The following is a 12287-nucleotide window of genomic DNA, read 5'->3' as shown; positions in this document are numbered from 1 at the left end:
CAAGAAATGCAGTTTAGAATAAAGGCATTTTCAGACAAGAAGAGGGAGGTGGGGAAGATGGAAGGAAAGCTGGAAGGCAGGGAGGCAGGCAGCTGATTAATTTTGTAAATGGCAGACCTGCACTAAAGAAAAGATGTTCGTCAGATACAACGAAAGCAACCTCAATGACTTATGATAATGAAGAGCTATTGAAATGGTAAATATGTCAATTTTACCTCAATAAAAAAGAAATGGTAAATATGTAAATAAATCTAAAAGAACACTGGAAATATAAAGCAATTGTAAATTTGTTAAGACTTAAAATATGACACAGAAATTACTTGATAAGAATATACAGGAGTGGGCAAAAATAGGTTTACAGCTGTAAGTACATGACACAGTATTCTTGTTATTTATTGCATACTTTTTTGTACAACTGTAAGCCTACTTTTTTCCATGCCATTGCTTTTTCTTGAGAAATAACAACATTCCATTGTATAAATATACCCCATTTGTTAATCCATATCACAAGTTGACAGACAATATTAGGTTGGCTAAAAAGTCTGTTTAGATTTTTTCTGTAAAATAAAAGACAAATTTCTCATTTAAACCAATACTTTTAATGATTTGGATATTTTGAGTATGTTGGCTATCTCCTGTGTGGTATAATATTGATTGTTCTCAATGTCTCAATTTGATCGCTAGCAACTTCAACTGGTCTACCTGACTATGGAGCATAGTCCAGGGAGAAATCCCTGGCACAAAACTTTGCAAACCACTTTAGACACATTCCAGCAGCCACAGCACCTTCTCCATACACTAAAAAAATCTTTTTATGTGCTTCAGTTGCTTTTTTAACTTTCTTGAAATAATAAATCATAACATGCCAAAAATGTTGCATATTTTTTATCATCTTTAATATTAAAATGGCTACACAAAAATTTACCAATTTTGATAAGTATTTTAAAAATGCAAGCTGATGTGGCAGGGGTCACAATACAATTTAACAAAATTGTTTCAAATGAAGTTAAAGACAAGTGCTACCAGAGCCACCTTACAGAAAAAAACAAAGTAACTTTTTGGCCAATCCAATAGGTTGTTTCTACTTTTAGGCTGTTTTGAAAAAGTTTGCATAGAAGCATCTCTAGAGACATGCTTTTTTTCATTTCTCTTGGCTATATACCTAAGGATAGGTTTCCTAGGAATCCTATATTGAACACTTTGAGGACCTGCCAGACTGTTTCCCACAGTGACTACACCATTTACGTTCCCACTAGCATTATGATGATCCCCATTTCTCCATATCCTTGTCAGTCTTTTTGATTAAAGGCATTTAGCATGTGTAAAGTGGTGTCTTGTCTTGATTAGCATTTCCTTAATGGCTAATGATGTTAAGCATCTTTTCATGGGCTTTTGGACCATCTGTATACTCTTCCTTGGAGAAATACCTATTTAAAATCCTTTGACTATTTTTGACAGTTGATTTAGTTGTCTTTTTATTGAGTCATATGTATCGAAATAAGATCCTTACAAATATAATATGTGATTTTAATTAAAATGTGTGGTTTAACTTCTTTAAAGCAAGCACAAATACAAAGTAACAGTGTTTCTGATCTGCTGTAACTATTGGTGGTCATGGTAGTGACATAAGTATATGTATAGGAAAAAAGTATAGAAAAATTCTTCAGTGTTATTATACATGTGAAGAGATTAGATATGATTTTTCACTTTCTTCTTTGGGCTTTCCTATTTTTCTACATTTAATCCATATTTAATGTAATGCATAATTTAATCATCACCACTCTTCCCTCTATAGCTCTAGCATCCACCCAACAAAAATGAACAAAATAGAACTGCTTGAAAAAATTTTACTTACATGCCATCACATAAAAATTAGTGTCATAATGTCAGGAAAATTATGAAAATGGCAAATTTAATAAGTTTAATGTAAAAATATCTCCAAAATAGAGGAATTTATGCAAGGAAGACTCCTCTGTTAAGTTGAGTAAACCATTAGGACTTCCAGTGAAATCAGTGAAAGACCAAGACCAGACTCTAATGGAAAGCAACTCAGGTCTCAGCAATCCCAGAGACCTGAAACAAAAACTACAAAAAAAAAAAAAAAATAATGTCCTAAGTCAATTTCCTTTTGGGGGCACAAAGCAAAGTATAAATTTTTAAAGAGGAAAAATAATCACAGGAGACGAAAGATTATTTTGATTATTGCTTGTGAGCCAATTTGTAATCCACAGCAACACTGAGCTATGGCCTGCTGAGGATGGCTCAGGAAACTGGCAGAGTACAGTGTTCCCTCACTTATCATAAGTATTATGTTCTAGACAGCCCCCGCGACAGGTGAAAATCCACGAAGTAGAAACCTTATATTTATTTTAGTATTTCTATATATTTTAAGGTTTTATAAACCCTTCCCACACACTTATAAACTGTTCTAAGTCCTTTATTAACCTTTCCCACTCCCTTATTAATCTTTTCCACACTTTTATAAACACTTATGCTCTTAAACTTATTCTACACTCTTAAACCTACGTAACTTTAACAACCTACGTATACAGTACCGTAAAATCCCGCGATGAAGCGAAAAATACGCGATAAATAATTAAATATAATATTTTTAAACATCCCGCGATACAGCAAGGCCGCGATATGTGAACCGTGATATAGAGGGACTACTGTCCTTCTGAAGTAAACTTTCCCTCTCTGTAAAATTTAATGGATATTATATAAGATTTAAAACATTAGCCCTGATGGGTATAGCTCAGTTGATTGTGCACTGTTCCACAAAGTGAAAGGTCGCTGGTTTGATTCCTGGTCAGGACACATGCCTGGGTTGTGGGCAAGGTCTCCAAGCTGAACTGTGTGTGAGAGGCAACTGATCAATGTTTCTCTCAAACATTGATGTTTCTCTACCTCTCTTTCTCCCTACCTTCCCATCTAAGAATGAATAAATAAATAAATAAAAGATTAAAACATGATAAATTGTTTATGCTAATTCTCTTTATGTATAATTCTCAAGGAAATTTTTCCAGTCAACATTTCATTATATTTTAAAACATCATTGCATTAAAGGTTTCCTGTCCATTAATCATATGTCAGCAGCACCTACATTTATAAGTTGATCAAGTTCACAATTTTTTTTTCCTACACTGAATTTTCTCCAGCATATCTTTAGATAAAAGCAAATCTTTAATTTTCCTTATGTTCAAAAGCTACTAGGCACCTACTACCCACCTGCCTGAGATAGAGAAAAAAACTTGAATACTGTCCAGCTTCAGGAAGGTAAGAAAGAAACACGGTAATGCAGATTAGTAAGACGGTGGAATCTTTTCCAACTTTCTTCAGTGACTAGGAAAAAGCAGAAAGAGACATAAAAAGCAAACAGCATAGTGAATATAGGCAATAATATTCTAATAATATATATATGGTATCAGATGAGTACAAGACTTATTGGGATGACTGTTTAATAAGTTATATAATGTCTTATCACTGAGGTGTGCACCTGAAACGAATATAATGTATAACAGTAATTAAAATTTTTTAAAAAAGGAAATAGAAACTAATGTTGCTGATATTCTGCGATATTAGCTTTATTGTTTTGATTTATTAAGGTGGATAACAAAAGTTAAATGGATTAAAAAAGGAAGTAAGCCTGAACATTAAATATATCACCATCTCTCTGTGGAGTTTACAAATCCTAATTTCTGAGTTATGTCTTTCAAATATTACAGCTTAAGTGCATGCACGTGTGTGTTCTCTCTCTCTCTCTCTCTCACACACACACTTGCTCATCTTTATTTAACAATACTGGTTCATGTCCTGAAACAAACCCTGAACATCCTATAAAGAGACCCTGAAAACACATAGCTTCAGAATCTTTTAAGAAAATCTCATCTCCCTTTTTTATTCATAATATTTTAAAGTATATTTTGATTATGCTTACAGTTATCCCAATATCTTTGCCCTCTGTTGCCCTCTGCCCAGTACCTCCCTTACCTCGAGCAATCCCCCACACCTTAGTTCATGCATATAAGTTCTTTAGCTTCACCCTTTCTTACATTATTCTTAACTTCCCCCTATCTATTTTGTACCTACCAATTGTGTTTCTTAACCCCTGCATCATTTCCCCGTTTCTCCTCCTTCCCCCTCCCAGGTGATAACCCTCCAAATGATCCCCATACCTATGATTCTGTTCCTATTCTGGTTGTTCCCTTAATTTGTTTTTATTTTTTTTTTAGGTTCTGTTTTGATAGTTGTGAATTTGTTATCATTTTAATGTTCATAGTTTTGATCCTCTTTCTCTTAAATAAATCCCTTTAACATTTCATATAATAAGGGCTTGGTGATGATGAACTCCTTTAGTGTTATCTTGTCTGGGAAGCAAGCTGCCCTTCCATTCTAAATGATAGCTTTGCTGGATAGAGTAGTCTTGGTTGTAGGTCCTTGCTTTTCATCACTTTGAATACTTCTTGCCAGTCCCTTCTTGCCTGCAAAGCTTCTTTTGAGAGATTAGCTGATAGTCTTATGGGAACCCCTTTGTAGGTAACTCTCTTCTTTTCTCTTACTGATTTTAAGATTCTCTGTCTTTAACCTTTGGCATTTTAATTATGATGTGTCTTGGTGTGGTCCTCTTTGGGTCTAGCTTGTTTGTTTGGGACTCTGTGCTTCCTGGACTTGTATGTCTATTGCCTTTACCTAACTTGGGAAGTTTTCATTATTTTTTCACATGTTTTCAATTTTTTGCTCTTCATCTTCTCCTTCTGGCACCTTTATGGTTCAGGTGTCGGCATGTTTAAAGTTGTTCCAGAGGTTCCTATGCCTCTCCTCGTTTTTTTCAATTCTTGGTTTCTTCATTCTCTACAGGTTGACTATTCCTTCCTTATATTCCAAATCATTGATTTGGAACCCCTTGTTTCCTTCCCATCACCATTAGTTCCTTTGTTTCACTTACCATAGCCTTAACGTCTTCCTTTCTGTGTTTGCCACACTCAAGCATCTGTCAAGTCTGTGAGCATCTTTATCACCAATGTTTTGAACTCTGCGTCTGTTAGGTTGGCTATATCCTTGTCCCTTAGTTCTTCCACTGGAACCTTGATCTGTTCCCACTTCTGGGCCACACTTCTTTGTCTCCTCAACTTGACAGGCTCCTGTGTTTGCCTCTGTGTTTTAGTTAGAGCTGTCCCTCCTGTTATGTTGTAAGAAGTGGAGTTTTAGGTATTCATCACTATGGGGCGACCCGTTTCACCTTGTGACGCTGTGTGTGTGGGAGGAGTCTGAGAGGGAACAATGTTGCCTGCTCAGCACTCGCCCCTTTTCTAGGCACTTCTCCCCCTTCCCATATAGGACTGGGGCCTTTTTAGCTGTTGCCTTGGCCATAGTTCCCAGAAGGTGTGGCTCTGCGGATGTTCTAGGACCATGGGGGCCCTCTAAACAAACGGACTCTGCTGAGAGACTGTCAAGTTTTTTCCTCCACCCTTATCCACATTGGTTTGCACAGTCAGAAACAACGAGGCTTTATTTTCCTGGTGCTGGAACTGCAAGCCACACAGTGTGGTCCGGTGCTGGGAGTGGCTCCTCAGGTATCCCTCTCTAGTTTTATAATGTGTGACTGTGCTTTCTGCTGGCCTGCTGCCGCTGCCACCTCCACACAGTGTCCTCTCCACCCTCCCTATCTTGATGAGTATTTCTTCTTTATATTTTGTTTGTTGGACTTCCATGCAGCTCGATTTTCTGGAACTTCTGGCTGTCTTCAGTTTTGAGGTAGTTGTATTCCTTCTTAGTAGTGGAGGGAGATGCAGCGTGTCTACCTACAACTCCATCTAGGCCATAAGTCCCGAACCCATAATATAACTTTTTTAAAGCCACAAACAGTACAGGGGTTTCATTATACATAAATTCATTCTAATCTTAAAAATTTTAGTATTCAATTTGCCTACAAGCTAGTTGACAAATTAGGTGGGAAACCTGACCAGCTCCAGGGGTACATCTAGTTTCCTTCTTTTTCCATGTGGCAAAATAGATGGGTCACAAACAGAAGGGGCAGAGTCCCTAGGTTATGCTCCAAGGGGGCTTTTTTGAGAAGAATTTCTGATGAATTAATTTTTCTTATCACATGTACTTTTCCTAAAAAGTAAACTTGGGAGATATACAATCAAAAATCAAATCTCTGGTTAATTTTTTTTCATATAGTTTTTCCAAGAACAATTTCAGACCAGGAGGGGAGAGATAAGATTCTTCTTCTAAGTACTTTTTTGAGTTGTTAATGCGATTTCCCCATGCCAAAAAGAAATTACAGAAAACAAAGAATCCATTCAATCTGTAAAACATAAGTTCAAAGTCTTTGGTCTAAGTGGCTGTATTTCAACAATTAGAGAATAAGTAATTTATTGAGACCAAAATATTTTATACTTTTTGTATTTCAGTGAATAAAAACAACCATTTCAAATGGCCATCTTCACATATTTTGTTAAAAAAGAAATAAAAAGTCACCCTGCAAACAAAACAAAATAAAACAACATCTTTCCCTCATCAGGGATTAAATAGACAATTGTTCTCTCTTCCATTGTGATAACCACATGCCTGGACTTAAGAAATATCAATTCTATATATTCCTTGGTACACAGTCTACCGCAAGCCCTTCCTTGTAGTTATTATTTTTATATTTTTACTGGAGACAGAAATGGATTAACAACTGCTGGGAGGCTTGAGGGTGCAGAATATTCTTTTATTTTCATGGCTTAGAAATACTTAGAAAAGTAATTGTTTTCATATTTTTATTTACCGCAAAAGGGTCTGCTTGTTTCCACGAAATCTGGACTCCCCAGGACAGTGGTCTCATTTTCTCTGGGAAAGATTCTGGAACAGCCAGTAGGATGAAACAAATGTCCAGAAGAGCCACCACTGTGGCCACCAGTACAACAAGGCTGTCTCCATAGCTGGCTGAAAGGTATGCTCCAATGGCTGGGCTGCTGACCAGACTGGCTGCAAAGGTGGCTGAGACCTGTGGAAAAAAGCACACTCTCACCCAGGGCCCTCTATGCAGCAGATGCACAGCTACATTCCTCTTCTCACCAAGGGTCCCACAGGTGCACACCTACAGTCATCCTTCCCTTGGTTTTAAACAACACAAAGGGACGCATTGCACAAAAAATTTAAGAAAGAAAAAGAACTGAAGTAATTTTGTTTAAAGCATTTTTTCACCCACTATTAACTAACTGGAGATATCCTGGAAAGCTACATATGTAAAATATAATAATGTTAATAAAAATAAAAATTGTGGCCCTAGCTGGTGTGGCTCAGTTCGATTCCCAGTCAGGGCACATGCCTGGGTTATGGGCCAGGTCCCTGGTTGGGGGAGTGTGAGAGAGGTAATTGATTGATGTTTCTCTCCCTCCTACCCCTGTCTCTGAAAATAAATAAATAAAATCTTTAAAAAAAATGAAATAAAATTTGTGAAAGCCTTTCCCATAAATAAAACATATGTGCTTTAATCTTCTTTAATTGAGAAATGGGGATTTGGGGTGAAAGGTATAAAAATGTCTGCACTAGATTAGTAGATTATAAGAATCTACTAATTACTCAAAGACTGACTGTCCTTGATTTCATCTCTTAAAAATATTCACTGTTTGATCTTCTGGTCAAGATGACAGAGTAAGAAAATGCTGTATGTGCCCCCTCCCACAACCACATAAAAAGTACAACTAAATTACAAAATAATCGTCATTGAAAACCTCCTGAAGGCTAGCTGAACAGAAGTCCAATACCTAAGGATACAAAGAAGAAGCCACATAGAGACTGGTAGCAGGGGCAGACACACAGAATGGGCTGGTCCTGCATCCACATATTCATGTTGTGGTTAAATCAGGAGGGATATCTCGGCAGCAGAGGTTCCCCTCAGAGAAGCAAGGTGTCCCAGGCCCAAACAAGGCTCCCCAGTTCAGGGTACTAGTGTAGGAAGAGAAGTACCTTAACTTCTGGCTGTGAAAATCAGCAGAGATTTTGGCTGAGTGAAATATATACATTTTGGAATCCTGGGAGTTCCTCTGCAAATGCCTGTGCATGAACTTACGCACTGACAGACTAACTCAGTCTGAGCTCCAGCACTGAAGCCACAGCTTGAAAGGTACCAGATATATACAGGAAAGAACTAACTTGTCTGGCACTGGGGTGAAGGCTGGAGGGGCAGCTTTCTCCCAGACAGAAGTGCTGGCAGAGGCCACTGATCCTTTGCTGAGTCCTCCTCTTTCAGGTGCAGGTGAGTATCGTATCTGAATTTCCATCAACCTGGCTAATACTGTTAATCCAGCCCTGGTGACTGGCAAAAGTTAAAAACAAAGAGAATCTTAAAAGCAGTAAGTGAAAAGCAGTTAGATACCTATAAGGGAATGCCCATAAGATTGTCAGCTGATTTCTCAAAGAAACACTGCAGGCCAGAAGAGACTGGCACTAAATAATTAAAATGATAAAGAACAAGGACTTATAATCAAGATTACTGAGCAAGGCTATCATTTAGGGTCAAGACAAGTAAAAAGTTTCCCAAACCAAAAAAGCTTTAGCTAACTCAGTATTATAATAAATCTTAAAGGAACTTCCTTAAGAAGAAGAAAAAAATATCAAATATATGAATAATAAAAGGTGAGTAACTATATACCTATAATAACTACTTTAAATTTACAGGAATTAAACATTTCAACCAAAAGACATAGAGTGGCCAAATGAAAAAGAAAACAAGCCCCATACAAGATACCCACTTTAGATAGAAAGGCACACATAGACTATAAGTAGAAAGGATGGAAAAACATTTCATGCAAATGAAAATGAAAAAAAAATGGGGCAGCAATACTTTATCAGCCAATACAGATTTTAAAACGAAGGCTATAACAAGGAACAAAGGATATTTCATAATGATAAACCAATGATTCCAACAAGAGGATATAAACCTAGTAAATATACATGCACCTAAATTACAAGTACATAAATATATAAAGTAAATATTGATGAATATAAAGGGAAATATTGACAGTAAGATAGTAGTAGTAGGTGACATAAACACCCCACTGAAATCACTGGATAGATCTTCCAGACAAAAAATCAACAAGGAAAAAGTGGTCTTAAGTAACACATCGGGCCAGATGATTTAATTGAGATTGTAAGAACATTTCACCCCAAAGCAGCAGAACATGCATTGTTTTCAAGCACAAATGGAACATGTTAAACCACAAAGCAAGTCTCAACAAATTTAAGAAGACTGAAATCTCATATCAAGCATCTTCTCTGACCACAATGGTATGAAACTAGAAATCAATTACAAGAAAAAAAAACAAAACTGAAAAACACACAGAGAGGTTAGATAACATGTTACTAAACAATGAATCAGGTAATAAAGACATAAAGGAATACATAAAAAGATACCTTGAGACAAATGATAATGGGAACACTACAACCCCAAATTTATGGGACATAGCCAAAGCAGTTCTAAGAGGGAAAGATTCATAGCAATACAGACCTACCTCAAGAAACAATAAAAATCTCCAGTAAACAATCTATACTTAAAATAACTAGAAAAAGGAGTACAACAAAGCCCAGAGTGAGTAGAGGAAATTAAAAAGAGCAAAAATAAATGAAATAGGGTCTAAAAATAATCCCAAGAGCTGGTTCTTTAAAAAGATAGACAAAACTGATAAAACCTTTAACCAGACTCATCAAGATAAAAAGAGGATCCTATAAATAAAATCAGAAGAGGAGGTAATCATGATGCAGGAAGAGGAAGATAGTAGAGACTACAATTTGACTGAGGAGCAGAAGGTGACCAAGACCAAGTATCCTCTACTCAATTGAATTATGAGTACTTGGATCATTCAGGAGATGTCCAGTTACACTCATGGGGAGATACTCTGGAAAAAGCATTGGAGCAATATGCAATGGCCATGTTTAGTTATGTGACAAATATTAGAACTGTGGAGACCTTCCAAACAATAGAAGTAGAAACACAAGGAGATGACTTACACTTTCTTCTGTTTCACTTTTGGAATGAGTGGCTTTATAAGTTTAATGCTGATGAATTCTTCATACCCTCAGAAGTGAAAGTACTTAGTACTAATCAAAGTAATGTCTAATTACGGCCAATTGGGTGGGAAAAAGAATCTTATTGTCCAAGCCCCCCTCAGGGAACCGAAGTCAAGACAATTCAGCAATGCAGGTCTAGAATGAAAAGGAGCCAGAAGTTTTTGTGATCATTGACATTTAATATAAAACAAACAAACTCCTATGAACTTTTTTCCTCTTCCTTTTGAAAAGATACCATGATACAAATTCTACAATATCTGACGATATATGATGATTTGCAAGAAATTTTTTACTTAAAATGTGATTTTTACAAATGTAAAATCAAGGCATAGTCTTGGTCTCTATTAACTATATATTCAAATGTTAAAGAATTCTTATGTCAAGTATGATTTCTCACTTGTTAATTTCCTGCCTAGTAGCAGGTACATCACACCCTTCCAATGGAATGCCAGCCCTCCAGCCTGGTCCCAGAACAAATCATTATTGTAAGCAGAAGCCCGAGAGACTCTGAAGCCCCCATGCTCTTACTGAATACAGTTTGGGAAAAATATTATAATCTGGAAAATCCTACAATCGGGATTTTGCTCTTCCTCAAAATTGGTTAAGACATATATTGTCTATGTATATATTAAGAAAAATTTATTTTAGTTTGCTGTGGGACAAAGCCATCTTGTATTCCAGTTGATTATCTTAGAAGAAATAATTATAATTGAACAATCAGAAGACTTTAAAAACAAAGAAATGAAAAAGGAGAAGTGACAACGGATACCATAAAATCACAAAAAATTGTAAGAAAAAACTATGGATGCTAAAAAAGTGGACAATTCTGGAGGAAATGGATAAATTCCTAAAAACACACAATATTCCAAGACTAAATCAAGAAGAAACAAAGTCTGAACAGACCAAAAACTACTAAGATGAAATCAGTAATGAAAATATCCCAACAAAGGAATGCCTTGGACAGGTGAACTTTACTAAATATTCAAAAAAGGTTTAATACCTATTCTTCTCAAACAATTCCATAAAACTGAAGAGGAGGAAAGTCTCTCAAGCTCGTTTTACAAGGCCAGCATGACCCAGATTACCAAAAAAACAAAAACAAAAAAAAAGGAAAAGGCCAATATTCTTGATGAACATAGATGCAAAAATCCTGAAAAGAATATCAGCAGACTGAATTCAGCTATACATTAAAAAGATCATAAAACATGAAATATTCCTGAGATGAAAGATTGGTCCAAAATTCACAAATCAATTAACATGATATAAAACGTAAAACAAAATGAAGGATAAAAATCATGTGATCATATCATTAGATGCAGAAAAGGGATTTGACAAAAATCCAGCACCTATTTATAATAAAAATTCTCAGCAAAATGAGAATAGAGAGAATACACTTAAACATAATAAAGGCCATATATGAAAAACCCATAGCTGACATCATACTGAAGATAGCAAAACTAAAAGTGCTTCTCTTAAAATTAGGAACAAGACAAGTTTGTTGACCTTCCCCATTTCTATTCAACATAATATTGAAACTCCTAGCAACAGGAATCATACAATAAAAACAAATAAAAGGTATGCAAACTGGAAAGAAATAAGTAAAACTGTCAATATTTGCAGATGATATGATACTCTATATAGAGAACCTATAAGAACTCATAGATTCAGTAAAATAACTAAAATTAATAATCAGATCAGTCGCATTTATTATTTCATTATTTATTTTTCAATTACAGTTTACATGGAATATTATTTTGTATTAGTTAACAGATGCAAGAAAATCATGTACTTAAAAGAGTGGTCCTCCAATGCTTCAAGCCCCCACATGCCCCACACACAGTCATTAAGACGGTATTGACTATATTTCCTATGCTGTAATATACGCCTTTGTGACAATTCTGTAACTACCAATTTATACTGCTTAATTCCTTCACCTTTTTCACCCAGTCTCTCAAACCTCATCCCTTCTGAAAAGTGTCAGTCTGTTCTCATGTTTGAATGTTTTTCTTTCTTTTTTTTTAGATTACACACTTACAAGTGAAATCATGGTATTTGTCTTTCTCTTGTTTCACTTAGCACACTCTCTAGGTCTATCTATGCTGCTGCATAAAAACTAAGACTTCATTCTTTTTTTTAATGGCCAAGTAGTATTCTATTATGCAAAGATACCACTTCCTTCTTTTTATCCAGCCACCTATCGAAGGACACTTTGAGTTGCTTACAAATCT

The 12287-nt window shown here is 35.8% G+C and overlaps 1 protein-coding gene and 1 pseudogene across 4 annotated transcripts in view; one reads left to right on the top strand and one right to left on the bottom strand.

The window, feature by feature from the left end:
- The window catches only part of SLC71A2 (solute carrier family 71 member 2), a 133981-nt gene that overhangs the window by 16743 nt on the left and 104951 nt on the right, over positions 1 to 12287 (bottom strand). For all 4 annotated transcript variants that reach the window (XM_090273927.1, XM_090273924.1, XM_090273926.1 and 1 more), the window contains 2 exons: positions 6776 to 6994; positions 3229 to 3342 (listed from right to left, as the gene is read on the bottom strand). In XM_090273927.1, the coding sequence (XP_090130053.1) occupies positions 3229 to 3342; positions 6776 to 6994 (333 nt within the window). The remainder of the gene's footprint in view (positions 1 to 3228; positions 3343 to 6775; positions 6995 to 12287) is intronic.
- On the top strand, positions 6000 to 10240 carry LOC150012683 (tRNA-splicing ligase-activating factor archease-like; annotated as a pseudogene).

The sequence above is a fragment of the Furipterus horrens genome, unplaced genomic scaffold (assembly GCF_987537825.1).
Source record: "Furipterus horrens unplaced genomic scaffold, mFurHor1.1.pri manual_scaffold_4, whole genome shotgun sequence".
NCBI lineage: Eukaryota > Metazoa > Chordata > Mammalia > Chiroptera > Furipteridae > Furipterus > Furipterus horrens.
Note: the sequence above shows the minus strand (reverse complement) of the source record. Positions and strands in the feature narration are given on the sequence as shown.